Genomic DNA, 27,849 nt, shown 5'->3' with positions numbered 1-27,849 from the left:
GCTGGCTGGTCAGGGAGCCCAGCTGGGGCTGACAACCGGGGTGCCTCAATTCTTCTCCACCGGCTGTTTGGGCTTCCCCACAGCATGGTGGCTGAGTTCTAAGAGCAACTATTAAAAAACGAAAAAACAACAAGAAGAAACAACCCACACACAGGAAGTAGAAGCTGCCAGTCTCTTAAGGCCTGAGCCCAGCAACTGTCCTAATGTGAATTCCACTGTAGTCTATTGGTCAAGCAATCAAAGAGCCCAGGTTCAAGGGGCAGGGGCACAGACTCCAGCTCTCCATGGGAAGAGTGTCACATACGTTTTTAAAACACCCCAGACCTCACCTCTGTCTCCAGCTGGGCTTTAGCCACACGGGCCTCGCTGCAGCTCCGCATGCCTGTCAAGCGCATTCCCACCCCACGGCCTTCGCGCTTTCTCTTCCTTCTGAGGATTCCCGAGGGGCCCACAGCCCTGCTCAGTGCCTAGTCGAACGGTCCGCACCTCCTCTCAGCTCCTCTAACCCCTCCTCTCCGCAGCCACAGGGCTCCTTCTCAACACACACCACGTCGGTCTCTTCCCTGCCTATAACCCACCCTGGCTCCCCACTGCCCCCAAGACAATGTCTGCCTTCCTTAGTCTACCCTTCCACACCTTCCTGCCCCAACTCCACAGCCCAGGGGCTCATGCCACCCCTCCCCCACCTGTGCTCCTCTCAAAACCACAAATCCCCTTCCTTCCGGCTCCACCCCACATGCTGGGCCGTCTGCCTGCAATGCCCTTCCCCTCATCTATCTGGCAATTCCTACTTATCCTTTAAGACCAAAAGCTGCCCCCTCCAGGAAGCAGTCCCAGATCTCAGGCTGGATTAAACACCTTTCCAGTGCCTCCACAGGTGCCTACGTGCCTTTGGATCCCTGCAGGGGTCTGCATCTCCCCAGGGCAGAAGCTTCTGTCTGGGTCCTAGCCCTGGATAGCCAAATCCTTAGACCTCAGCCTCCTTCCACACCAATTTGTGGGGGAAAAAGTCTTTATTGATAAATAGGTTACAGTGAAATAGAGTGATAGTTTTTAGGGGAATAAAAAAGTAGAATCTCAGTCTCTCTCCACCCCGCCTCTAGCTCTCAGCTTCTGCCTTCTTACTGGCCGCTTTGGACGATGAGGACTTGGTGGGAATGCCAGGCTTTCTCGGGCCTTTAGGGGCCTCTGCCTTCCTGGCCAGTGGTACAGGCTCCATCTTGGACCCACTGCCCTTGGGAGGAACAGGGGCCTTGGCTTTAGGCCCCTCCCCGGCCCCCTGGGCAGCAGCCTTTTTAGGGACCTTGCTCCCCATCTTCTTTTTGGCTGGGGAAGCAGCACCATTCTCGCCCTATAAGAAAGCAAACCAGGAGCAAGGTGACAGAGCTGGGCAGGGCTGGGTGCACAGCTCAGAGCCCACGAACTTAGGGTTGAAATCCCAGCTCTGGGTCACTTTTGACAAGTGACCTCACCTCTCTAAGTCTCAGCCTCTTATCTATAAAATGGGGATGGTGATCCTCAGGGCACTGAAGGGCCAGGGAGGAGAGGAAAGTGCTCTGTACTTTGCAGGAAAATAAGTTGCCCCCTTCCTCAGCTGACCCCTCTGGGGCTGGGTGGGGATGCCTGAGCTCTGGTCGCTGGAGACCCGGAGCAGGAAGTCACCCAGGCACCTACCTTGGTGACCGTGGGTTTGGAACTCTGACTCCCAGGCTTTGTTTTCCTGTGGGCCTTGGTATCTGCTGGAAGAGGGGATGGCATGTGAGAAAGACCCCTTTCAGGAGGAGCTGCTGCTGGGCAGGAAGCTTCAGGGGTCCCACGGCCCTCGTCCTGCCCAGGGCCCAGTCCTCACTCTGACACTTGCAGGCTGTGTGACCTGGAGCAAGTAGTTTAGCCTCTCTGAGCCTGGGTGCCCTAGTCTGCCAACTGAAGGTAGCAGCCTCTCTCCCACACACAGTTGGAGGATTAACTGGACGGTGGATGACCATCCCCCACTCCGTTCACAGCTCGACGCCTGCCCATACCAAAGGCCCCTGACAGGTGTATCTGCCTCTAGCCTTTAACCCATCTTCCACATGGAGGCCAGGATACATTTTTAAAAACACCTTGGACCCTAGCTGTCCCCTGTTCAGAGTCTTTCTGTGGCTCCTCATCGTCCTCCAGATAAAGTCCAGCCTCCTGCTGCCCTTCACAAGCTCCCCTTCCCCCTCCCCCGGTACACACAGAGACAACTATTTGTACTTCTTCCACCTTCTTCATGCTCCCAGGTCTTTGCACAAGCTGTTCTGCCTGGGACACCTCCTCCAGGAAGCCTCCCCTGACCCCTCTCAGAGATGATCCCTCCTTCTCTCTCTGCGCTCTTCTTCCCCATACCCACCCCCACAAGCTACCATGCATTCTCTGTCTCTCTGAGTCAAGCCAAGTGCTCAGGGCACATTGGCTAGGAAACCCCTCCTCCCCAGAGCTGGCCCCTCCATCCCAACTCATGTCCAGTGGCTGCCAGAAACCCCCTCCCATGCCCTCCTCTCACCCCATTCACATCCATACCTTGGCTGCTCCTTCCACCTTTGACCTCTGACTTCCCGCCGGGCCCACTGGCAATGGGAGGGGCCTGTGTGGCCTTGTCTGGCTGTTGGGAGGACTTCTTGGCCTCACCCAGTCTTGCCTCTTGGTCCTTGTTCTGCTGGCCTTTCTTGGGGGCCTTCTTGGCTGCACCTGGTTTGGGGGTAGCTGTCCTCCCCTCTCCCGGCTTCCTGGATCCTTTTTTCACCTCGCCTGGGTTGGGTGGGTTCTTCTTTGACTCACTTGGTTTCTTGGGGTCCTTTCCCTCAGCTTGACCAGGCCTCCTGGGGGCCGTCATGGTGGACGTCTTCCTGGGCTGGATTTTCCTTTTGTCTTTGGAAACTAACTGGAGGAGGAGAGAACGGGGTGGGATTGAGAGCAGCGGTTCTGGATGTCTCACGCCCTTATACCCTACATGAGGCTCAGAGAAGACCCCATCCCAAAGGAGGGGGAGAAGAAGGCGGCCAAGGGCTTGCAGAGAGGACGCAAAACCACCTCCTAAATGCCGGCTGCCGGTAATGCATTCCACCCATTCATGCACTGTGAGAAAGGGTGCTGCCATTTAGGAGCTAAGGAACCCGAGTCTCCAAAACTCACCCAAGCTTCTCCTACCCTCCCTGCACAGGTGGCGGGCACGCGCCTCCCACCCCTGCACCTGGAAGCCTCAGAGCCAGGCTTCTGGGAGCACGTCATGCACACTGAGCCCTAACGGTATCTCTGAGATGCTAACCTACAATCTCCTTTGACCCCCCAACACCATCCCATGGACTGTGGCTCGGACTCCCCGCCTTCCCGCCTCACACCACCGCGTCCCCAAGTCTCCCTGCCGCTTTGCTTCTGTGTAGCTGGACACGGACATGGAGGTCAGACGGCTGAGAGTTCATGGCTTCCTGGGGCCTCAACCCCAGCGCAAGTGCGACTCGCCCAAGTCTTCTCCTCCCCCTCTGGCCTCAGTCTCCCCATCTTTACAATGGGGCCATCAGGGAGGGTGAGAGCAGCAGGAGGATGCAAGCGTCCCTGGCGAGCAGGTGGTCCCTGCCCCTCTAGAGCGCAGATAATGACGCTGCTCCCCAGCGTCCCTGGACCCTCACGGCTCCCCGTTACCCACCAAGACCAGAAACAGCCCCCACTCTCTGCACACACACATTCCTGACTCCGTGGTACCCAAGACCCCCTTCCCTGCCTCCCAGCCCCTTGGCCCACTTTCCTGACTGCCTCCCAGTCACACACACTCCCAGTGCCCTCTCTTGCTCCCCTTCACCCCACCCTGTGCCCCTGGCCTTGCCATGGCTGGTGTCCAAGCTCTGACCCACACACCCAGAGTTCCAGGAGGGGGCATTCCCTGTGCTCAGCCACCCTACTCCCACAGGGATTGGAACGTGGAGGTTGAGAACGTTCCACCGTGTTCCATGGAGACTGTCAGAGGAACTGCTACTTGCTGGGGCACAGCAGTGACAAGACAGACCCCATGTCTGTGTCCCTGAGATTTCCCTGGCGGCAGCTGGCAGTCACGATGCTGGGGCTTAATTCTGTGGCCAAGTTTGCCCTTAGCTCTGGGTGACCCTCCCTTTTGAAAGAGGAGGATGTAGTGGCTCAGGGAGGCGTCAGCCCTGGTCTGGAGACCTCAGGTCTGGAGCCAGACAGCACGGGGAGCAAACCCCATTTCTGTGACCCCGTAGAGGCCAAGGTTGGGTCTGTGCCACCCATGGTAAGGAATTCCAGGAAGGGGTCATGGGCGCCCAGGACCCAGAAGTAAAACAGCTGAGACGGTCTCTGGTCACGCCACACACCCAACAGGGATGGAGGCGGATGCAGCAGGGTGACCGGGGCCGTGTGGGTGCTCAGCTTTCCCGGGGAGAGGAGGGGGGGTCTTGGCAAAGACAGAGGAAGAACGAGAAGAGACGGAAGGAGAGAGGGAACAGGGCAGGGGACCAGCACCCAGAGGCTGGGAAGAAAGAGCTGGAATTGGGGTTCAAGCCCTCGGGCAAATCCACCCGCACCCTGGGGCCTCTCGCCACCCCCCACCCCACTCCCAGCGACTGACTTTGAAGCTGCCAGTGGCTCCCCGGGCCTTGGAGTTGACGGGCCTGACGAGGAGGCCACGGTGCATGCCTGTGGCCAAGGCCTGCTTCAGCAGGTACTTGAGCCGGAGGACGTCCACCGTCGGGTACTTCTGCAGGATGTAAACCTTGATGGCTGCCACCGAGGTACCCCGGCGCTGCTCCCCCGCCTGCAGCGCCTCCAGCACCATGCGCAGCACCGGAGGGTGGCGGCGGGGCTCTTGGACGCCGCTCCGGCTCAGGCCTACGGACAGACAGCAGGACATCACCCGGGGCCCAGACCTCCCTCAGGCCCCGTTGACGACAAACACGCCTAGTGGAGCACCCACTAGGCGCTGGCCAGGCCCCACTGTGGGTGAGCAAGCGGCCGGGGGATCAAGTACACACCCCTCACCCCCACCCCAGGTCAGTGCCACTGCCCCCTGGCCTGGGAGCAGAGGCGGGGGGCACTGCTTGGCCACCCGGGGTCTCCCGGTGCCCGCCGTGGGGCTGGGCACACACCAGCCCTCCACAAAGGCTCATTAAAAGCATTAAAGGGTCCTTAAACAAACCTACACCAGGTCAGTTGTCTAGCTCTAACTACCAGTTTACAGGAAATGCAAGGGCCACGGGCATGAAATCAGTAAAACCCAGACTGTGAGGAACTGCAGAACACACGGTCTGGTTTCTCCTACAAATAAGCAAGGAGGAAAAGAAAACGTGGGAAGGGCCCCAGAGAGGAAAGATCCTAAGAATCCCTTTAACCAAATGCAACATGGGGGCCTTGCTCAGACTCAGAACATGATTTGAACAAGCCAACTGGAAAAAAAAAAAAAAGGCAACTAGACAAATGTGAACACTAGAATATTTCATGATATTAAGGATGATACTGTTTCCAGTGTGCTGATGGTATTGTAATTATTTTAAGAGGTTCTTATCTTTTAAAGATAAATACTGAACTGGGACTTCCCTGGTGGCACAGTCGATAAGACTCCTTGCTCCCAGTATAGGAGGCCTGGGTTTGATCCTTGGTCAGGGAACTAGATTCCATATACATGCCACAACAAAGAGTTTGCATGCCACAACTAAGGAGCCCACGTGCCGCAACTAGGGAGCTGGTGAGTTGCAACAAAGGAGCCTGCCTGCCACAACTAAGACCCGGTGCAGCCAAATAAATAAATAAATAAATAAATAACGATAAATACTGAACTGTTTACAGATGAAATGATAAGTCTGGCATTTACTTTGAAATAATGCAGTAGGTGAAACAAGGGTAGCCACAAGCTGTTAGCTGTTGAAGTTGGGTGATGGGTGCATGGGGTAGGGGCGCAGGTCACTGTACCATTCAGTCTACTTTTGTGTCCGTTTAAAAGTTTTCATCATGGGACTTCCCTGGTGGCGCAGTGGTTAAGAATCCGCCTGCCAATGCAGGTGACGCAGGTTCAATCCCTGGTCCGGGAAGATCCCACATGCTGCGGAACAACAAAACCCATGCACCACAACTACTGAGCCTGTGCTCTAGAGCCTGCGAGCCACAACTACTGAGTCTGCATGCCACAACTACTGAAGCCCACGCACCCAGAGCCCACGCTCCACAACAAGAGAAGCCACTGCAATGAAAAGCCCGCGCACCACAACAAAGAGTAGCCTCCACTCACCGCAACTAGAGAAAGCCCGTGCTCAGCAATGAAGACCCAACACAGCCAAAAATAAAATATAAATAAATCAATTTATTTAAAAAAAGAGTTTTCATCATAAAAAGTAACAAAAGAATTTCACTCCTAGGTATATGCCCAAGAGAAAAGAAAATATATATCCACACAAAAATGTGTACACTGTGACACTGTGAGAAGTTGTCAGTCACCGTAAATCATGTAAAAGTGGTTTAAATATGAAACCTGATTTAAACATAGTGATTAGAAATGTTGATTTCCAACCAATTTGCAAAAACTAAAGACTCAAAAAAGGAATCAAGTGGCTAAAATATATATTTTTTAAAAAACCACATTTTAAAGTGGAAAAAATAAAACAACCTTGTACATATACAGACTGCTATATCAAAGCCACATGGGAACTACAAACCAAAAAACTACAATAGATACACACACAAAAAAGGAAAAGCAACCCAAACACAACACTAAAGATAGTCATCAAACCACAAGAGAAGAGAACAAAAGAAGGGAAGAAAGAAGAGCAACAAAAACAAATCCAAAACAATTAAGAAAATGGAAATAGGAACACATGTATTGATAACTACCTTAAATGTACATGGATTAAATGCTCCAACCAAAAGACATAGACTGGCTGAATGGATACAAAAAAAGACCCATTTATATGCTGTCTACAAGAGACCCACTTCAGACCTAGGGACACATACAGACTGAAAGTGAGGGGATGGAAAAAGATATTCCATGCAAATGGAAAACAAAGAAAGCTGGAGTAGCAATACTCATATCAGACAAAATCAACTTTAAAATAAAGAATGTTACAAGAGACAAGGAAGGACACTCCATAATGATCAAGGGATCAATCCAAGATATAAAAATTATAAATATGTATGCACCCAACATACAAGCACCTCAATATATAAAGCAAATACTAACAGCCATAAAGGGAGAAATTGACAGTAACACAATAATAGTGGGGGACTTTAACCCCCCACTGACACCAATGGACAGATCATCCAGACAGAAAATCAATAAGGAAACACAGGCCTTAAATGACACTTTACACCAGATGGACTTAATTGATATTTATAGAACATTCCATCCAAAAGGAGCAGAATACACATTCTTCTCAGGTGCACATGGAACATTCTCCAGGACTGACCACATGCTGGGCCACAAAGCCAGCCTCAGTAAATTTAAGAAAATTGAAAGCATATCAAGCATCTTTTCTGACCACAACGCTATGAGATTAGAAATAAATTACAGGGGAAAAAAAAAACCTGTAAAAAACACAAACTCATGGAGGCTAAACAATATGTTACTAAACAACCAATAGATCACTGAAGAAATCAAAGAGGAAATTAAGAGAGACAAATGAAAATAAAAACACGACCATCCAAAACCCATGGACTGCAGCAAAAGCAGTTCTAAGAGGGAAGTTGATAGCAATACAATCTTACCTCAGGAAACAAGAAACATCTCAAATAAACAACCTAACCTTACACCTAAAGCAACTAAAGAAAGAAGAACAAACAAAACCCAGTTAGCAGAAGGAAAGAAATCAAAGATCAGAGCAGAAGTAAATGAAACAGAGGTGAAGAAAACAATAGAAAAGATCAATGAAACTAAAACCTGGTTCTTTAAAAAGATAAACAAAACTGGTAAACCTTTACTAGACTCATCAGAAAAAAAAGGGACAGGCTTCCCCTTTCAATAAAATTAGAAATGAAAAAGGAGACTACTACAAGCAACTATACACCAATAAAATGGACAACCTGGAAGAAATGGACAAATTCTTAGAAAGGTACAACCTTCCAAGACTGAACCAGGAAGAGATTGAAAATATGAACAGACCAATCATGAGTACTGAAATTGAAACTGTGATTTTAAAACTTCCAACAAACAAAAGTCCAGGACCAGATGGTTTCACAGGCAAATTCTATCAAACATTTAGAGAAGAGCTAACACCTATCCTTCTGAAACTCTTCCAAAAAAATTGCAGAGGAAGGAACACTCCCATTCTACCAGGCCACCATCACCCTGATGCCAAAACCAGACAAAGATACCACAAAAAATGAAAATTACAGGCCAATATCACTGATGAACATTTACACAAAAATCCTCAACAAAATACTACAAACCGAATCCAACAACATGTTAAAAGGATCATACATCATGATCAAGTGGGATTTATCCCAGGGATGCATGGATTCTTCTATATCTGCAAATCAACCACTATGATATACCACATCAACAGACTGAAGAATAAAAACCATATGATCATCTCAATAGATGCAGAAAAAGCTTGTGACAAAATTCAACACCCATTTATGATAAAAACTCTTCAGAAAGTGGGCATAGAGGGAACCTACCTCAACATAATAAAGGCCATATATGACAAACCCACAGGAAACATCTCAATGGTGAAAAAATGAAAGCATTTCCTCTAAGATCAGGAACAAGACAAGGAAGTCCACCCTCACAACTATTATTCAACATAATTTTGGAAGTCCTAGCCACAGTAATCAGAGAAGAAAAAGAAATAAAAGGAATACAAATTGGAAAAGAAGAAGTAAAGCTGTCACTGTTTGCAGATGGCATGATACTATACATAGAGAATCTTAAAGATGCCACCAGAAAACTACTAGAGCTCATCAATGAATTTGGTAAAGTTGCAGGATATGAAATTAATGCACAGAAATCTCTTCCATTCCTATACACTAACAATGAAAGATTAGAAGGAGAAATTAAGGAAACAATTCCATTTACCATCGCAACAAAAAGAATAAAATACCTAGGAATAAACTTACCTAAGGAGGCAAAAGACCTGTACTCAGAAAAGAAAGAAATCAAAGATGACACAAACAGATGTTCTTAGATTGGAAGAATCAACACCGTGAAAATGACTATATTACCCAAAGCAATCTACAGATTCAATGCAATCCCTATCAAATTACCAATGGCATTTTTCACAGAATTAGAACAAAAAATTTTACAATTTGTATGGAAACACAAAAGACCCCAAATAGCCAAAGCTATCTTGAGAAAGAAAAACAGAGCTGCAGGAATCTGGCTCCCTGACTTCAGACTATATTACAAAGCTACAATAATCAAAACAGTTTCATTGCAGCACTATTTACAATAGTGAGGACATGGAAGCAACCTAAATGTCCATCAACAGAGGAATGGAAAAAGAAGATGTGGGGCCCTCCCTGGCAGTCCAGTGGTTAAGACTCTGTGCTCCCAATGTAGGGGGCATGGGTTCAATCCCTGGTCGGGGAACTAAGATCCTGTGTGCTGCAGCCAAAAAACAAAAAAAAAAAACCAAAGATGTGCTACATATATACAATGGAATATTACTCAGCCATAAAAAAGAACGAAATAATGCCATTTGCAGCAACATGGATAGACCTAGAGATTGTCATACTGAGTGAAGTCAGAGAAAGACAAATATCATATGATATCACTTATATGTGGAATCTAAAAAAAGGGTACAAATCAACTTGCTTATAAAACAGTAGGGTCACAGATATAGAAAACAAATTTAGGGGCTTCCCTGGTGGTGCAGTGGTTAAGAATCTGCCTGCCAATGCAAGGGACATGGGTTTGAGCCCTGTTCTAGGAATATCCCACATGCTGCAGAGCAACTGAGCCTGTGTGCCACAACTACTGAGCCTGCATTCTAGAGCCCGCGAGCCACAACTACTGAAGCCCACATGCTACAACTACTGAAGCCCGTGCACCTAGAGCCTATGCTCTGCAACAAGAGATGCCACCACAATGAGAAGCCCGCGCACTACAACAAAGAGTAGCCCCCGCTCGCTGCAACTAAAGAAAGCCCACACACAGCAACGAAGACCCAACACAGTCAAGAATAAATAAATAAATAAATAAATAAATAATTTTTAAAAAGAAAACAAATTTATGGTTACCAGGGGATAAGTGGGGGGAGGGATAAATTGGGAGGTTGGGATTGACATATACACACTACTATATATAAAATAAATAACTTATAAGTACCTGCTGTATAGCACAGGGAACTGTACTCAACAATCTGTAATGGCATATATTGGAAAAGAATCTTAAAAAAAAAAAAAAAAAGAGTGGATATATGTATATGTATAACTGATTCACTTTGCTGTACACCTGAAACTAACACAACATTGTAAATCAACTATACTCCAATAAATTTTTTTTTAAATGAGACCCAATTAAACTTTAAACTTTTGCACAGAAAAAATAAACAAAACAAAAAGACAACCCATGAAATGGGAGAAAATATTTGCAAATGAAGTGACTGACAAGGGATTAATCTCCAAAACATATGAACAGCTCATGCAGTTCAATATCAAAAAAAAACAAACAACGTAATCCAATCAAAAAATAGGCAGAAGCAGGGGACACGGGTTCGCGCCCTGGTCTGGGAAGATCCCACATGCCACGGAGCAACTGGGCCCGTGAGCCACAACTACTGAGCCTGCGCGTCTGGAGCCTGTGCTCCGCAACAAGAGAGGCCACGATAGTGAGAGGCCCGCGCACCACGATGAAGAGTGGCCCCCGCTTGCCGCAACTAGAGAAAGTCCTAGCACAGTAACGAAGACCCAATATAGCAATCAATCAATCAGTAAAAAATCTTTTTAAAAAAAAAATAAATAAATAAAATAAAATGATTAGAATTAAAAAAAAAAAAAAAAAAATAGGCAGAAGATCTAACTAGACATTTCTCAAAAGAAATACACATGACCAAAAAGCACATGAAAAGATGCTCAACATCACTAATTATTAGAGAAATGCATATCAAAACTACAGTGAGGTATCACCTCATACCAGTCAGAATGGCCAACATCAAAAAGTGTACAAACAATAAATGCTGGAGAGGGTGTGGAGAAAAGGGAACTCTCTTACAGTGTGGGTGGGAACGTAGATTGGTACAGCCACTGTGGAAATAGTATGGAGTTTCCTTAAAAAACTAAACACAGTGGGGGCTTCCCTGGTGGCACAGTGGTTAAGAATCCGCCTGCCAATGCAGGGGACACGGGTTTGAGCCCTGGGCCGGGAAGATCCCACATGCCACGGAGCAACTAAGCCCGTGCACCACAACTGCTGAACCTGTGCTCTGGAGCCCCCGAGCCACAACTACTGAAGCCCGCAGGCCTAGAGCCTGTGCTCCACAACAAGAGAAGCCACCGCAGTGAGAAGCCCGTGTACCAGAAGGAAGCGTGTCCCCCACTCGATGCAACTAGAGAAAGCCCGCATGCAGCAAGGAAGACCCAACACAGCCAAAAATAAATAAATAAAATAAATAAATTTATAAAAAAAAAAAACAAAGAAAAAATTAAACATAGAACTACCATATGATCCAGCAATCCCACTCCCAGGCATATATCCAGAGAAAACCATGATTCAAAAAGATACATGCACCCCAGTGTTCATTGCATCACTATTTACAATAGCCAAGACATGGAAGCAACCAACATGTCCATGGAAGGATGGATGAATAAAGAAGATGTGGTACATATATACAATATATATAATGGAATATTACTCAGCCATGAAAAAGAACAAAATAATGCTATTTGCAGCAACGTGGATGGACCTAGAGATGATCATACTAAGTGAAGGAAGTCACACAGAGAAAGACACACATCATATGATATAACTCATATGTGGAAGCTAAAAAAAACAAGGTACAAATGAACTTATTTACGAAATAGAAATAGAGTCACAGATGTAGAAAACAAACTTACAGTTACTGGGGGGAAAGGGAGGAGGGATAAATTGGGAGATTGGGATTGACATTTACACACTACTATATATAAAGCAGATAACTAATAAGGACATACTGTATAGCACAGGGAACTCTACTCAATACTCTGTAATGACCTATATGGGAAAAGAATCTAAAAAAGCGTGGATATGTGTATACTGTACACCTGAAACTAACACAAAATTGTAAATCAACTATACTCCAATAAAAATTTTAAAAAATAAAATAAAGTGGGAAAAAACCCACCTGAAAACTCTAGATCTCAGCAAAAATTGTAAAGAGGCTTAATCAAATTCAACCTCTATTGCCTCCTGGCCAGGAAAAGCCCAGTGTCTGAGAATATTCATTTTGGGGCCAGAGCCTGCAAATCAGTAGAGTCTGAGGTCAGTCAGGACCTCTGGAGTCTCACTCTCCTCCCGCAAATAAAAACTCCCCCACCTCCTGTGGTGAGGAGGGGGCCCTAAGGAGCTCTGAGCCCTCCCAACTGCAGTGTCAAAGGGTTTCTGGAGGGGCCTGGCCTGGCGTGACAGCTCTGAGACAGGCTGGGACCTGGGACCATCTGCTGCAGTGCTTGCACCTGGACAGACATCTCCTCAAGCAATGACATACAAAGAAACTATAAGGGACTAAAAATAACTGCATGCATGCCCAATGGGGCAAATTACAGGCAACAAGAATCAGAAAAACCAAAAACCCAACTGCTACTTCTGAAGAGCTGGGAGCAAAAGCAGGGTACTGGGCATGCCCCCTGCACAGAACACCACCAAAGGGGTGGGCAGACCACCTAAGCCACCCCTCTGGCCCGACCCCTGGACACACCCTCACCCCACCCCATATGAGGAAGCAGTTTGCACCCCTCCCTCAGCAAGCGAGCAAGGGAACCTGTTACTTGTTTTCGCTCCCCCCTGCTGCAGCAAGGGTCCCAATAAAGCCTTGCCTGAATTTTTTTTTTTTAATTTATTTTTGGCTGCGTTGGGTCTTAGCTGCTGGGCGTGGGCTCTCTCTAGTTACGGCGAGCAGGGGCTACTCTTGACTGAGGTGCGTGGGCTTCCCACTGCGGTGGTTTCCCTTGTGGAGCACGGGCTCTAGGCATGCGGGACTCAGGAGTTGTGGCGCATGGGCTCAGCAGTTGTGGCTCGTGGGCTCTAGAGCACAGGCTCAGTAGTTGTGGTGCACGGGTTTAGTTGCTCCACATCACGTGGTATCTTCCCGGACCAGGGCTCGAACCCGTGTCCCCTGCATTGGCAGGTGGATTCTCAACCACTGCACCACCAGGCAAGTCCCTTTGCCTGAATTTCTTATCTGGCCACTGATCAATTTCTATTGATAAGGAGGCCAAGAACCGTGTTCAGTAACATACTTTGTGGCGACACCACAAAGGGACAATTCTTCCCGTCCCAGAAGAGGATCTACGCACCTCTGGGACCACTGAACACAGCTTCCCCATGGGTGACAAGTGGCCACCTGAACCTCTTGTTTCAGTGTCACCACATTTGGTAAGTCTGCCTTCCTGGCCCCTGGGGGCCTCAGTACCCTCATTCAGGCAACTCTTTCCCCTTCCCCTTTGTCCTTTTTCCCTCACCGCTTTCCCTTTGTCCCTTTTCCTCTCCTGAAATCTCTCTACTTCTCTCTCTGTCCTCTCCTACTTCTGTCTTATCTTTCCGAGAGAGTGGACATCGGGCAGCTACAGCATCACTCCTCTCAGCTTGTGAGACCTGCTCCCTCTGGCCGGCAGCAGCTCACCTCGACAGGTGACAAGCAGAGGTGGGAGAGGCTCGCCTCACCCAGTGCAGATCCTGGTCCAGCAGGCTCTCCTGACAGGAGATTTATGAGAATGATAGAGGTTCAAACCTCAACATGTGGCTGGAAGTCCGATCATCCCAATATTCTCACCTTTATTTTCCTGCTGCCAAGAGAAGTCCCGTTGGACAATAAATGCTGGAGAGGGTGTGGAGAGAAGGAAACCCTCCTATACTTTTTGTGGGAATGTAAACTGGTACAGCCACTGTGGAGAACAGTATGGAGGTTCCTTAAAAAATTAAAAAGAGAGCTACCATATGACCCTGCAGTCCCACTCCTGGGCATATATCCGGAGAAGAACATGGTCCGGAAGGATACATGCACCCCAGTGTTCATCGCAGCACTGTCTACAATAGCCAAGACATGGAAGCAACCTAAGTGTCTGTCGACAGAGGAGTGGATAAAGAAGACGTGGTACATATGTACAATGGAATACTACTCAGCCATAAAAAAAGAATGAAATAATGACATTTGCAGCAACATGCATGGACCTAGAGATTGTCATACTGAGTGAAGTAAGTCAGACAGAGAAAGAGAAATATTGCATGATATTGCTTATATGCGGAATCTAAAAAGAAATGATACTGGACTTCCCTGGTGGCGCAGTGGTTAGGAATCTGCCTGCCAATGCAGGGGACACGGGTTCGAGCCCTGGTCCGGGAGGATCCTGTGTGTTGCGTAGCATCTAGGCCCTGGCGCCACAACTACTGAAGCCCGCGCACCTGGAGCCCGTGCTCCGCAACAGGAGAAGCCACCCGCAGTGAGGGGCCCACGCGAAGAGTGGCCCCGCTCGCCACAACTAGAGAAAGCCTGTGCGTGGCAACGAAGATCCAACACAGCCAAAAAATAAATAATTAATTAAATAAATTTTAAAAGAAATGATACAAATGAACTTATTTACAAAACAGAAACAGACTCAAACTTAGAGAATGAACTTATGGTTACCAGGGGGGAAGGGTTGGGGGAAGGGATAGTTAGGGAGTTTGGGATTGACATGTACACACTGCTATATTTAAAATGGATAGCCAACAAGTATCTACTGCATAGCACAGGGAACTCTGCTCAATATTATAAGATAACCTAAATGGGGAAAGAATTTGAAAAAGAATAGATACATGTATATGTATAACTGAATCACCTTGCTGTACACCTGAACCTATCACAACATTGTTAATCAACAGTACTCCAATAGAAAATTAAAAGTTTAAAAAAAGAAAAAAGAGAGGTCCCATTGGGAATGGGCTGAAGTGGCAGTTTTCTATATACTGGTGTATGCGTGGGTGAGAGTCCCACAGATGATGTACAACCGGCTGATTTCCAGGCTTGATCACCGGAACGGGCAGTGGATAGGGTCTTCCCTCCTTCACTGGCTCTTTCTGGAAGCACGCAGGTTGGTGCCTGAATAGATACCCACACGGGGCGGGTTGAAAGGGCAATCTCTCTCTCTCTTTCCTTTTCAGTCTTTTCTTTCCCTCTTCCCTTCACCTGTCCCTTGGTTCTCAGCCCTGCACTCTCATCTCCTTAATCCTAAAGATTTCTTGTTTGTGTGTTTAAGTTTTTGTCACTGGTATCTTTGTATCACGTAGTCTTGTCTGTCCAACTGCTCCTGCAAGTCTCTGCCGAAGCGCAGTGGAGCATTTATGCCTTGAAGTACAAACACGCACAGCCACATCGCCTGAAACTCCTGTCTTGGGTTACTTGGTGGGATTTTAAAGAACAACAACAAAAAAAAAAAAAAAAGAGAGGGGCTTGCATTTCTCTCCTCTGCCTTTGCAATGTAACTATTCTGCCTGAGCTCCAAGAATTCCCTGATCCATCTGTAGTCCCCCAGTCTGAGGGAAAAAAAGAGGCCTTTTTAATTTCAAGAGGGAAAACTATGAGATCTCTGATTCTGTAGAAATTAACTTGTCTAACTTAAGCTTGTCACTTTAATTAATACAGACCTGTCTTTAGAGGCATCAATATTAAGTATATTTTATTTGTACCTAGGGTTACTGAAAGTCAATAAGTACATATTGTTTCTGTTATAAAATCTGTCATCAAGGAGAATGACCTGATGTGATTAAACTTTTAAGTAAATTTAACTATGATAAGAGCTTTTTGATAAACTCTATGGGAATAATTATGTTTTGGAAACGTCCATCTAGAATAGTCCCTCCAAATTTTGGTAACTTAAAACTAAATTAAGTCAAATGATAGGAATCCACCGAGTATCCAGGCTATTTCAAATAAGATGAAATACTGGAACATTAATTGCTAAACAGGTCTATATTTACCTACTTTTGTCTTCTTGTGAGAGGGAAACTAAAGATGTTGGGGTTTATTAGACACATGTCTTGCACCATATTAAGGAAAGAAATTGTGCTTTGGGAAGATACATGTTTCTAGATGTTATGGGATATTCCAATCAAGGAATGCTAATGTAAAAGACAGCTCATGGTTGCTTAAGGAAAGTAGGATGTGTGTTTTCAGAAAAGAAGGTTTGAGGGTGGCTTCCTTGGTGGCACAGTGGTTAAGAATCCGCCCGCCAATGCAGGGGACACGGGTTCTATCCCTGGGCCGGGAAGATCCCACATGCCGCAGAACAACTAAGCCCATGCGCCACAACTACTGAGGCTGTGCTCTAGAGCCCACGAGCCACAACTACTGAGCCTGCATGCCACAACTACTGAAGCCTGTGTGCCTAGAGCCCGTGCTCTGCAACAAGAGAAGCCACTGCAATTAGAAGCCCATGCACCGCAACGAAGAGTAGCCCCCGCTCGCCGCAACTAGAGAAAGCCCATGGGCAGCAACGAATACCCAACGCAGCCAAAAAATAAATAAATTAAAAAAAAATAAGATATGAGGAATGGAAATATATTTTATTAAAAGGAAAAAGTGATTTTTGTCCTAGGGCTGGTTATTTCTGAATGGAAAGAATAAGGGACAGTATAATATGGCTACACAAAGTTGCAGAAGGTTTGCAGAAAAGGATCATTGGAAAAAGAATTTTGTATGTGGTCAGGACTTTCTAAGATTGGGTCAAATTTAATTAGCAAAACGGATTTTATTAAGAGTAGGCTGATGCAAGACTGGATTTGGTTTCTCTCTCTAGGAGAACAAAATTGCCCTGGAGTGTTTGTTGCTTTTGATAAAAGATCTTGTGAGTTCCTGTATTTACTTTTGAAATCTTTTTTTCACCTTAGCTTAAGGAGTAAGTAAGTACTCTCACCTTATTCTATGTCCAAAAATCCCCTGTGGGAATACTCCCACCTCTAGGCCCTCAGGTCCTGACCCCTGTGGCCTTTTCCATTGCGAATCTGTAAGGAGAGGTTTGGCAGGTTCTCAGAGAACCCTGACAAGTTTAGGGACGAATTTATCAGGCTGGGGTTGACATTCTCTCTCACCTGTCAGGACATCATGGTTATTCTGGCCCACTGTTGCACCCTAGATTAAAAGGAGCGCATACTGAGAAAGGCCAGGGAACATGCAGATGGCCTGGTGGCCACCAATCCACACCACCAAATTTATCAGGTGGGTGGGGATGCAGTCCTAGAACACAACCCACACTGGGACTGTGAAGATTGTGCAGGCCAAGCTAGGATGAGACATTATATTACTTGTCTACCAGAAGGAAGGAAAGGGTATATGGTGAAGCCTGTAAATTATGATAAGGTCTGAGAGGTTACACAGGAAAAAGATGAAAATCTGGCAGTCTTCCCGAGCCGGGCGACAGAGGCATTCAGGAAGGACACCAATGCAGACTCTGAGTCCACAGAAGGGAGGACACTGTCGGCCATGCATTTTATCACCCAGGCTACTCCTGATATCTGGAGAAAATTACAAAAGCTTGAGGCCGGGCCCCAGAACCCGCTGTCAACCTTGGTAGAGGAGGCCTTCAAGGTCTGTAACAACCAAGACTTAATGGACGAGACCAATAAGAATAAGAGGCTAATAAAGAAAATGCAGCTTTTGGCTGCTCTGATCCACCCACCACCTCGAGGGGATCCTGAAGGGTCAAGAAGGCTGGACAGACGGCCAAGAAGCTGCCTGGGCCAGAACCAGTGTGCCTTTTGTTGGAAGGGGGCACTGGAAGGGGGAATGTCCTGAAAGCCCTCCTGTGGGATGCCCTAGAGGCAACCCCGCCCCGCCCCAGTTCCTTGCGAATCTCTCAGATAAGAGATTCCTGCACTGAGGGGGCCAGAGCGCCTGCCCAGCTCCAGATCCCACTCGATCCATCCTCATCACTCCAGGGGAGCCTTAGGTCACCCTTGATGTGGCAGGTAGGAGAACTGAATTTCTTGCAGACACTGGAGCTGCCTGCTCTGTTCTGACTTGGCCAGCTGGCCCCCTCTCCAACCGTGACTGTACTGTGACGGGAGTCGATGGACAGCCAAAGGGAAGGCAATTTAGGTCTCCCCTTGCCTGCGGAATTGGGTCCATTATTATTATTCACTCCTTTCTGTATATGCCAGAATGCCCTGTCCCCCTCCTTGGAAGAAATTTGCTAAATAAATTAGGAGCTAGTATATTCTTAGGACAGGGGAGTCCAAGGAGGTAAAGAATTCAAATTCAAATAGAGAATGCACCTATTTGTAGCCCCAGATGGCCCACCTGCTGGTCATCAAAATGTTCCCCAAGACATCCCCCAGGAAATTAGAGAACCGGTAGATCCTGCAGTTTGAGATACCTTGGTGCCAGGAAGGACAAAACTTGTTCCCCCAATAAAAATACGGTTAAGGCCTGGGGAAAAATACCCCTGGAAAAGACAATATCCTTTAGATGCCACGCGCCTGGTCTTGTGCTGCTCGCTAGGGGTGTTGCCTTAGAGATCTGCATGGGCTGGGCTTGTGAAAGGATCAACATGCCTTTGGCTAGAGATTCCAAGATCCTTCCTTGGAAAAGGAAATGAAAAAACATAAAAAGAAATGCCTCGGGGCTTCCCTGGTGGCGCAGGGGTTAAGAATCCGCCTGCCAATGCAGGGGACACGGGTTCGAGCCCTCGTCCGGGAAGATCCCACACGCTGCGGAGCAACTAAGCCTGTGAGCCACAACTACTGAGCTCGCGTGCCACAACTACTGAGCCTGAGTTCTACAGCCTGCGAGCCATAACTACTGAAGCCCTCACGCCTAGAGCCCATGCTCCACAATAAGAGACACCCCTGCAATGAGAAATGAGAAGCCCGCATACCACAACGAAGAGTAGCCCCCGCTCGCTGCAGCTAGAGAAAGCCCGTGCGCAGCAATGAAGACCCAACACAGCCAAAAGTAAATAAATAAAATAAATAAATTAAAAAAAAAAAAAGAAACGGCTGGTTCAAAGCACAAATTCTTATTTTATGGATGTAAAATGTCCAGGTTGCTACAAGATTACCACGGTTTTCAGCTGTGCTCAGACAGTGGTGCTTTACGTAGGTTGTTCAACAGTGTTGTGCCGGCCAACAGGAGGAAAGGCCAGACCCACAGAAGGGTGTTCGTTTAGAAGAAAGCAACACTGATGACCCAGGCAGCTTCCCGAATCTGTGTTCTGTCGCAGAGAGCCTTATCAGTTCCGTAAGTCCAGTTAATCTACCAAGATAACGTAATTGTGTTTAATTTTGTAAGGTATACAACAGCGCTCTCCTATTTGGGTGTCACTTTTACAAACAAGTTTTGATTATGGGAAAAAAAAAACCCCACAATATCCTTTAAAGCCTGAAGCCCTGAGCGGAATCCAACCGCTGCTCATCAAATTCCTAAAACACAAACTCATTAGGCCCTGCCAGCCCCCTTGCAATACCCCAGTCCTCCCCGTTCAGAAGCCTAACAGGGAGTATTGGTTTGTGCAAGGCTTACGAGCAGTGAATGAGGCCGTCATCCCTATTCACCCACTGGTGTCAAACCCATACACCCTCCGCACCCAAGTGCCAGGGAGCACACAGTATTTCTCTGTTTTGGACCTCACAGATGCATTTTTCTGTGTTCCCCTACACCCAGACTCTCCATACCTTTATGCCTTTGAATGGACGGACCCTGACACCCCGGAGGCTACCCAATACACCTGGACAGTACTTCCGCAGGGGTTTCAGGACAGCTCCCATCTTTTTGGAAACGCGTTAGCAAGGGAACTGAGGGAATTGAGCCTTGAGAGGGGAACTCTGCTACAATATGTTGATGATTTATTGATAAGTAGTGAGACCAAATAAGATTCAGATAAAAATACTGTTAGGGTCCTAAATTTTCTGGCAAGAAGGGGATATAAAGTATCTTCAACCACTATAAAGTATCTTCAACCAGCAACAGTTTCAATATTTAGGATTGGGTTTGACCCCAGGAGCACAAGCCCTTGCCATAGATTGAAAAACAGCAATTAATGCATTACTATCTCCAACCACAAAAAGGCAACTCTGAGGCTTTCTCAGGAGGGCTAGGTTCTGTCGTATGTGGATTCCAAATTATAGCCTTATAGCAAAATCCCTATGTGAGGCTCTAAAGGGAGAAGAAAGGGAACCCCTTCAACAGAATAAGGACCACCAGCAGGCCTTTGAGACTCTGAAGACTGCAGTGAGTAGAGCACCAGTGCTGGGTCTTCCAAATTCGCACAAGCCCCTTACCCTACACATTCATGAGAGGTCAGCGGTAGCACCACGAGTCCTGACCCAAAAGCTGAGACCGGATCAGAGACCAGTGGCTTACTTCTCAACACAACTGGACTCAGTGGCCCTGGGACAACACTTAGGTGTGTCAACCCCTCATCAGGTACAATTTGTGCTGGAAGTCAAAGGACATCATTGGTTGACTGAAGGAAGGTTAACAAGATATCAGGCCCTCCTATTGGACACCCCCGGCATTATCTTAAAGGTGTGCCAAACCCTGAACCCAACAACTCTGCTTCCAGTAGTCTAGAGTGGAGACTTAGTGCATCAGTATATAGAGACCATAGAACAAACTTGCTCGAGCAGGTCTGATCTAGATGAACCTCTTGACAGCCCTGAGGTCAAACAGTTTACTGATAGGAGCAGTTTTATAGAAATGGGAACCCAAAAGGCAGGGTATGCCAGTTAGTCTAGATGAACGGAATCGAAGCCAAGGCCCTGCCCCTCCAGACATCAGCCCAGAAAGCTGAACTAATTGCATTAATGAGAGCTTTGCAATTAGGGAAGGATAAGAAATTAAATATTTTTTACTGACTGTAAGTATGGGTTCCACGTGCTACATGCTCATGCTGCCATTTGGAAAGAGCAATGTTAATCGCTAGAAATTCCCCCATAAAATATAAAGATTTGATTCTGGCTCTTTTAGAAGCAGTGCAGCTCCTGACCCAGGTAACAGTAATCCGCTGCAGGGGCCATCAGAGGGATGGATCCCTTGTGAGCCAAGGAACAGAAAAGCTGATCCAACTGCAAAACAGGCAGCTCAATTGCAAGAGCCTGAGCAAATTATGGCCATAGTGATTGGCCCCCTGAACTCCCTAGCCTTCTCCAGTATTCCCCACAGGAACAAGAAAATGCTGAGAAACGGGGCTATGAGAAGAGAAGCACAGGCCGGTATAGAAAGGAGAACACGGTTCTAATTCCTGAGGCCCCAAAATGGAAACTCACTAAGAGCTTACATGGTGCCACCCACTATGGGAGGGATCACTACGGGACTTGATGCAAAAGGCTTTTTCAGGGAAGGGGCTTAAAAGAACAGTAAAACAAGCAACACTTGCCTGTGATTTACGTGCCCATAATAACCCATAGGCCCATCCAATCCCCCCTTCATTACTCAGGCCAATTCAATGCCGAGGGACATATCGGGGGGAAGACTGAGAGATTTCACCCAAATGCCCCCGCGGTCAGGATATAAATATCTTATGGTGTTTGTCAATACTTTGACAGGATGGGTTGAAGCCTTCCCCATCCGATCTGAAAAGGCTATGGAAGCCTGTAAGTCCCTTTTAAAAGAAGCAGTTCCTCGGTTTGGACTTCCAAAGTCCCTCCACAGTGATAACAGGCCCTGTTTTATAGCCAGAATCACACAGGGGCTCGCAATGGCCCTAGGGATAGACTACAAGCTACATACCTCTTGGCACCCCTAGTCTTCAGGGAAGGTAGAGAAAATGAACCATCCTTTAAAGAAAACCTTAGCAAAACTCTGCCAAGAGACTCATGCACCCTGGACCAACTTGCTTCCTATTGCACCCCTCAGGGTCCGTGTAGCCCCAGGAGCGGTCTGAGGCTTAGCCCATCTGAAATGACCTATGGGAGGCCTTTTCTTACTACTGACATTCTACTGGATGAGGAAGTGAACCAGGCCCTGAGATATATTATTAATCTAGGACAAGTTCAGGAGGCAATCCAGGACTCTGCCCACAAGGCATTGCCAGCCCCCACTACAACTACAGAGGAAGGAGCAGGTCCTTCACAAATAAACCCCGGGGACCAGGTTCTTCTTAGAACTGGAAAGAGGGGTCCCCCAAAGACCAACTATTGCTAAAATGGAAGAGCCCCTATAAAATAATTTTAACCACCCCTACTGCTGTCAAACTGCAAGGGATATCTAGTTGGGTACATTTGTCCAGACTAAAGCTTTTACCTCCAGAAACCCCGCAGGTTCCAACAGAAGAACAATACACCTGTGAGGCAGTGGAAAATCTGAGATACCTATTCAAAGACAGGCACCATCAACAGATAAGTAAAATGATGTAGTAGACTAGACTCCTATTTGCCATTCTTGCTATTGTACTCAGCAGGAGCATACAGGAGCGTCTTGTTAAAAATGTTGTAGAGGGGCTTCCCTGGTGGCACAGTGGTTGAGAATCCGCCTGCCAATGCAGGGGACACGGGTTCGAGCCCTGGTCTGGGAAGATCCCACATGCCACGGAGCAGCTGGGCCCGTGAGCCACAATTACTGAGCCTGCGCGTCTGGAGCCTGTGCTCTGCAACAAGAGAGGCCGCGATAGTGAGAGGCCCGCGCACCGCGATGAAAAGTGGCCCCCGCTTGCCACAACTAGAGAAAGCCCTCGCACAGAAACGAAGACCCAACACAGCCAAAAATAAATAAATAAATAAATTAAAAAAAAAAAAAAAAAAATGTTGTAGAGCTTTATATGCTGAATTACCAACATAAGGGTCTGCTGTCCCCTAATTTTTTTAAAATTTATTTATTTATTTATTTTGGGCTGCGTTGGGTCCTCGTTGCTGCACGCAGGCTTTCTCTGGTTGAAGCGAGCGGGGGCTACTCTTCGTTGTGGTGCACGGGCTTCTAATTGCGGTGGCTTCTCTTGTTGCGGAGCACGGGCTCTAGGTGCATGGGCTTCAGTAGCAGCATGTGGCCTCAGTAGTTGTGGCTCGCGGGCTCCATAGTTTTGGCACACGGGCTTAGTTGCTCCGCGGCATGTGGGATCCTCCGGGACCAGGGCTCGAACCCGGGTCCCCTGCGCTGGCAGGCGGATTCTTAACCACTGCGCCACCAGGGAAGCCCTATCCCCTAATTTTTTAAGTACTAACAAGAGTTATGTCCTTCAAGGACTGTCCGCTCTTAACAACCGTGAGACAGACATTCAGTTCTGCACCCCAGAAGTGTTTGTTTTTCCTCTGCGGACACCCAAACCATCAGATGTTATGGAATTATGGCCAGGCCCCTGTCCTTTTCCAACCAAGCTATAGCGTATAAATGCATTGATGATGTTCACTTCATAGGAGAGGGCACTCTAGGGAATATAGGCCTAAGAGGGGTTTTTATCTGTAACAGGACCACTCCAGCTCATCAGCGAGCCCAGAGAGCACTAGAAATGATCTTAACAGGGGTAGGGCTGGCCACAGGGCTGGCAGCTCCGTGGGCAGGCTTTACCTATCATGAAACAACACTGAGAAATCTCACTAGACAGTTTGGTTATATGATGGAACAGACAAGACAAGCCTTAACGGGACTTAAGATCTCTTGTTTCTTTGGCTAATGTAGTTCTTGACAATCGTCTAGCTCTTGATTACCTTCTGGCAGAACGAAGTACAGTTTGTGCGATAATTAATATGTCCTGCTGCACCTGGACCAATGCAACAGGACAGGTAGAATTTAATATTAAGGAAATATATGCCCAGGCAGAGCAGCTTCACAATTTTGTCAGGGGTGACATCGCCTCCACTGTCTGGTCAACAGTTAAGGAAGCCCTCCCAAAGTTAACCTGATTCCTTCCCTTTCTAGGCCCTTTAATGGCTATTGTTGTTCTTCTCCTTTAGGGCCCTTGTTTGTTTAACCTTCTGGTTAAGTCTGTGTCTTCCAGCCTCCAACAGTTTCAAGTAAAGACTCATGATGTCTCAAGGAATTCAACCCATTCCAGTGGAGAGTGGCCCAGGTCCCTACAGGTCCTTGGAATAGTCAGCGAGGGACTTCTACACCACTAGGGTAGGCTAGGGTCTGCGGCCCCTGTCTAGCAGGAAGAAATTTCAAAAGGAGAGACCTTTGGCCCCTTACCCTTTAAGAATAAGGGGTGTAGAATCCCTCAGGGGGGAATGAGACAGGCTGGGACCTGGGACACTTTGCTGCAGTGCTTGCCCCTGGACAAATGTCTCCTTGAGCAATGACATACAAAGAAACTATAAGGGACTAAAAATAACTGCGTGCATGCCCAGTTGGGGCAAATTACAGACAACAAGATACAAAAAGACCAAAGAGCTCAACTGCTTCTTCTGAAGAGCCAGGAGCAAAAGCAGTGGGTCAGGAGCAAAAGCAGGGTACTGGGCATGCCCCCTGCACACAACACCACCACAGAGGTGGGCAAGCCTCCTAGGCCATCCCTCTGGCCTGATCCCTGGACACACCCCTACCCTCACCCCATAGAAGGAAAAAGTTTGCCTCCCACCTGAGTGAGCAAGCTAGCAAGGGAAACTGTTACTTGTTCTCCCTCCCCCTGCTGCAGCAGGGGGCCCAATAAAGCCTTGCCTGAATTTCTTATCTGGCCTCTGATCAATTTCTATTGATTAAGGAGGCCAAGAAGGCTGCTTGGTAACAGATGCGTGGGTGGGGGGGCGGGGAGTCACGGTACCATTCAGTCTACTTTTGTGTCTGCTTGAAAGTTTTCATCATAAAAAGTAACAAAAGAATTTCACTCCTAGTTATATACTCAAGAGAAAAGAAAATACAGATCCACACCGAAATGTGTACACAAATGTTCATAGCAGCATTATTTGTAACAGCCAAAAAGTAGAAACAACCCCAAAGTCCATAAACTAATGAATGCATAAACAAACCGTGGTATAGCCATAAAATGCAACGCCATCCAGGCAACAGGAGGAATGAAGTACTTCCTTGAAAACATTATGCAGAGTGAAAGCAGCCAGTCACAAAAAGTCATATATTGTATGAGTTAGTTTATATGGAATGTCCAGAATGGGCAAATCAGAGCCAGAAAGTAGATTACTGGTTGCCAGGGGCTGGGAGGTGGGCAGGGATGGGGAGTGACAGCTAATGGGTACAGATTTTCATTTAGAAGGGATGAAAATATTCTAAAATTGACTGTGGAAATGGGTATACAACTGTGAATGTGCTAAAAGCCACTGTACACTTTAAATGGGTGGATTGTATGCTATGTGAATTATTGAGGTATCTCAATAAGCTGCTTTTTTTTTTTTTTTTTAAGTTGCAAAGGAGAGTAGGATCCAGGGGTGAGGAGAGAAACAGTTGTCAGTCACCATAAAGCACATAAGTGGTTTAAATATGAAACCTGATTTAAACATGGTGATTAGAAATGTTGATTTCTGACCAGTCTGCAAAAACTAAAGACTCAAAAAAGGAATCACGTGGCTAAAACATATTTTTTTTAAAAACCGCATTTTAAAGTAGAAAAAAACCACCATCCCAAAACTCTAGATCTCAGCAAAACTTGTAAAGAGGCTTAATCAAATGCAACCTCTTTTCTTTCCTGGCCAGGAGGAGCCCAGTGTCTGAGAATATTCGTTTTGCTAATCCGTAGAACCTGAGGTCAGCCGGGACCTCAGGAGAGTCTCACTCTCCCCTCCAGGCCTCAGTCTTCCCATCCCCCATCTCCCATGGTGGGGAGGGGCCCTAAGGCGGTCTGAGCCCTCCCAGCTGCAGTGTTAGAGGGTTTCTGGAGGGGCCTGGCCTGGGGTGACAGCTCTAACCCTTGCCCTGTCTCCCCCAAACCATGCCCTGTCCCAGGGAGCCACCCCCAAGTCTCCTTCCTCCCCCCGGCCCTCCAACTGGGTTCAGCTTCTCATTCCACAGTTATTCGATGCCTGCTGTATACCAGGATGTCCAGAACAGAACTCACAGCTCCCCAAAAACCTGTCCCCCATCTCTCCTCCACAAATGTGCCCACCCCCATACCTACCCAGACACCCAAACAAGTGCCCAGGGAACATCCTGGAGCCCCTCCCGCTCCCCAAAGTCTTCTCTGCCTCCATCCCCAGGGCACAGTCTCCTCCCCCTTTCTGACCCTCTCCTCCATTGCCTTCAGTACAAGGGCCAACACACCTGACCTCAGCCTTGGAGGCCCAGTCTGATCAGCCCCTGCCCCCATCACCGCGGTTCCCCCAGCTCTGCCCCAGCCAGCAGAAAGACGGCGCAGCTCCCAAGCACTCCACCAGCGCTCTCCCCTCCAGGCCACAGCCTGTGCCATGCTGTTCCCTCGTCCTGGGCGGCCCTGGCCACCCAAGCAGCGTTCATTCATCCTTCAAGACCTAAACATCATCGAGATTTGGACCCCAGCCAAACTGAGCAACTCTCCCTGTGCTTCCCAGGCAGCTGGCACCCCTCACTTCCTCCAGAGGAGTCTTTGCAAGTACTCAGAACACTTCCCCTGCCCCAGCCCTCCTTCCCCTGGGTGAGGCTTATCCCTCCTTCAGAGTCACCTCCTCTAGGAAGCCTTCCCTGACCTCCCAGAGGGGGTTAGGCGACTCCTCTGGGCTCCTACAGCCCTCTGGGTCCCCACCACTAAAGCACACACCACATTATCAAATGGCATCTATAATGAGGCAGGCTTGCCTACCAGACTGGGAGCACCTGGAAGGAATGAAATGGGTCTGTTTGCCTCAGTGGACCCCATATCCAGAGAATCCTTGAGGCGTTGTTTGTTGATTAAAAATTGGGACGCAGCCCTAAATCCAAAGCCCAGTCAAGCGTCGAACGCTTGCTTAGCTGTTGCTCCGGCCCCTTCAACTAGCTGCCCTGCAGCTGCAGCTGGGCTGCCAGTGCTCGCCCACAGCAAATGGGCTCCAGCTGGGGAGGCCCCCCCCCCTGCTCTCTTCCCTGGCCCCCACTACCTCTGGCATCAGCTCTTCTGCCCCTGGGGTGGGTTCTGGGGCCGGACTGAGAGAGGAGGAGAAGGGTCGGGGAGGAAGGGTTCAGGACACCCAGGGAACGGGCTCGCGCGGATGAGGGAGGGGCCGCTCCCTTTGCTCACCTGGCTTTTCAGACCCAGATGACCTGGACGACCCCAGTGTGGAGGTCGAGGAGGCTGAGGAGGCTGAGGAGGCTGAGGAGGCCGAGGAGGTGTCACTGGAGGCGACGCTCCCAGGAGCCATTTCACAGGCAGATGCAGATGGCCCCCTACCCAGGCGTGAGGCCGCCAGGCCTGCCTGCTCGCCTTACATACCAGCAGGCCCGGCCCCACCACTCCAATTAGCCCCTGATTGGGCTGGAGGCTCTGAGCCGCTGATTGGGCAGGAAAGCTGAGAGGGGGCACTGCAGCCCTGCCTTGCGTGCTGATGCCTCAGCCGGGCCACCTGCTCCTATGTGACCTCGGGTGTATCGCTTGACTTCTCTGGGTCTCAGCCCCCATGGCAAAATGATGGGGGTTGAGATGCTTGATCCCTCCTGCGCCCTCCGCTCAGCAGTACCTGGAAATGCTGATGGGGAACTGGGCACACCTGGGCTGTGGAGGTAGCTGCTGAGGCCCTCCAATCCCACTGCCCCAGTGTCCACTCCTGTTCCCACGCCACTGCTGGCCTTGGTGCCTCAGGAAGTAGCAGTTGGGGGCCAACCAGTGGGTTTACCTGGAACAGACACCCCAGGTCAACCTGTGGCCTCCTTTCGTTTTGTTTTATAAGAAAGAATTTTT

General features: G+C 48.1%; 2 protein-coding genes across 2 annotated transcripts; one reads left to right on the top strand and one right to left on the bottom strand.

Moving 5' to 3' along the window:
- Window positions 1-1,099: 1,099 nt before the first annotated feature.
- LOC118903843 (histone H1.8) lies at window positions 1,100-27,313 on the bottom strand. Its single transcript, XM_036869313.1, has 5 exons — window positions 27,193-27,313; window positions 4,604-4,863; window positions 2,545-2,905; window positions 1,675-1,739; window positions 1,100-1,351 (listed from the first exon to the last, which is right to left on the bottom strand). Exons 1-5 carry the CDS (start codon window positions 27,311-27,313, stop codon window positions 1,100-1,102), a joined length of 1,059 nt encoding a protein of 352 aa, XP_036725208.1.
- Window positions 19,110-19,309, top strand: LOC118903844 (40S ribosomal protein S27-like). Its single transcript, XM_036869314.1, has one exon. It carries the CDS (start codon window positions 19,151-19,153, stop codon window positions 19,307-19,309), a length of 159 nt encoding a protein of 52 aa, XP_036725209.1. The 5' UTR covers window positions 19,110-19,150.
- Window positions 27,314-27,849: the final 536 nt, after the last annotated feature.

Source organism: Balaenoptera musculus, chromosome 11, assembly GCF_009873245.2.
Source record: "Balaenoptera musculus isolate JJ_BM4_2016_0621 chromosome 11, mBalMus1.pri.v3, whole genome shotgun sequence".
NCBI classification, from domain to species: domain Eukaryota; kingdom Metazoa; phylum Chordata; class Mammalia; order Artiodactyla; family Balaenopteridae; genus Balaenoptera; species Balaenoptera musculus.
Note: the sequence above shows the minus strand (reverse complement) of the source record. Positions and strands in the feature narration are given on the sequence as shown.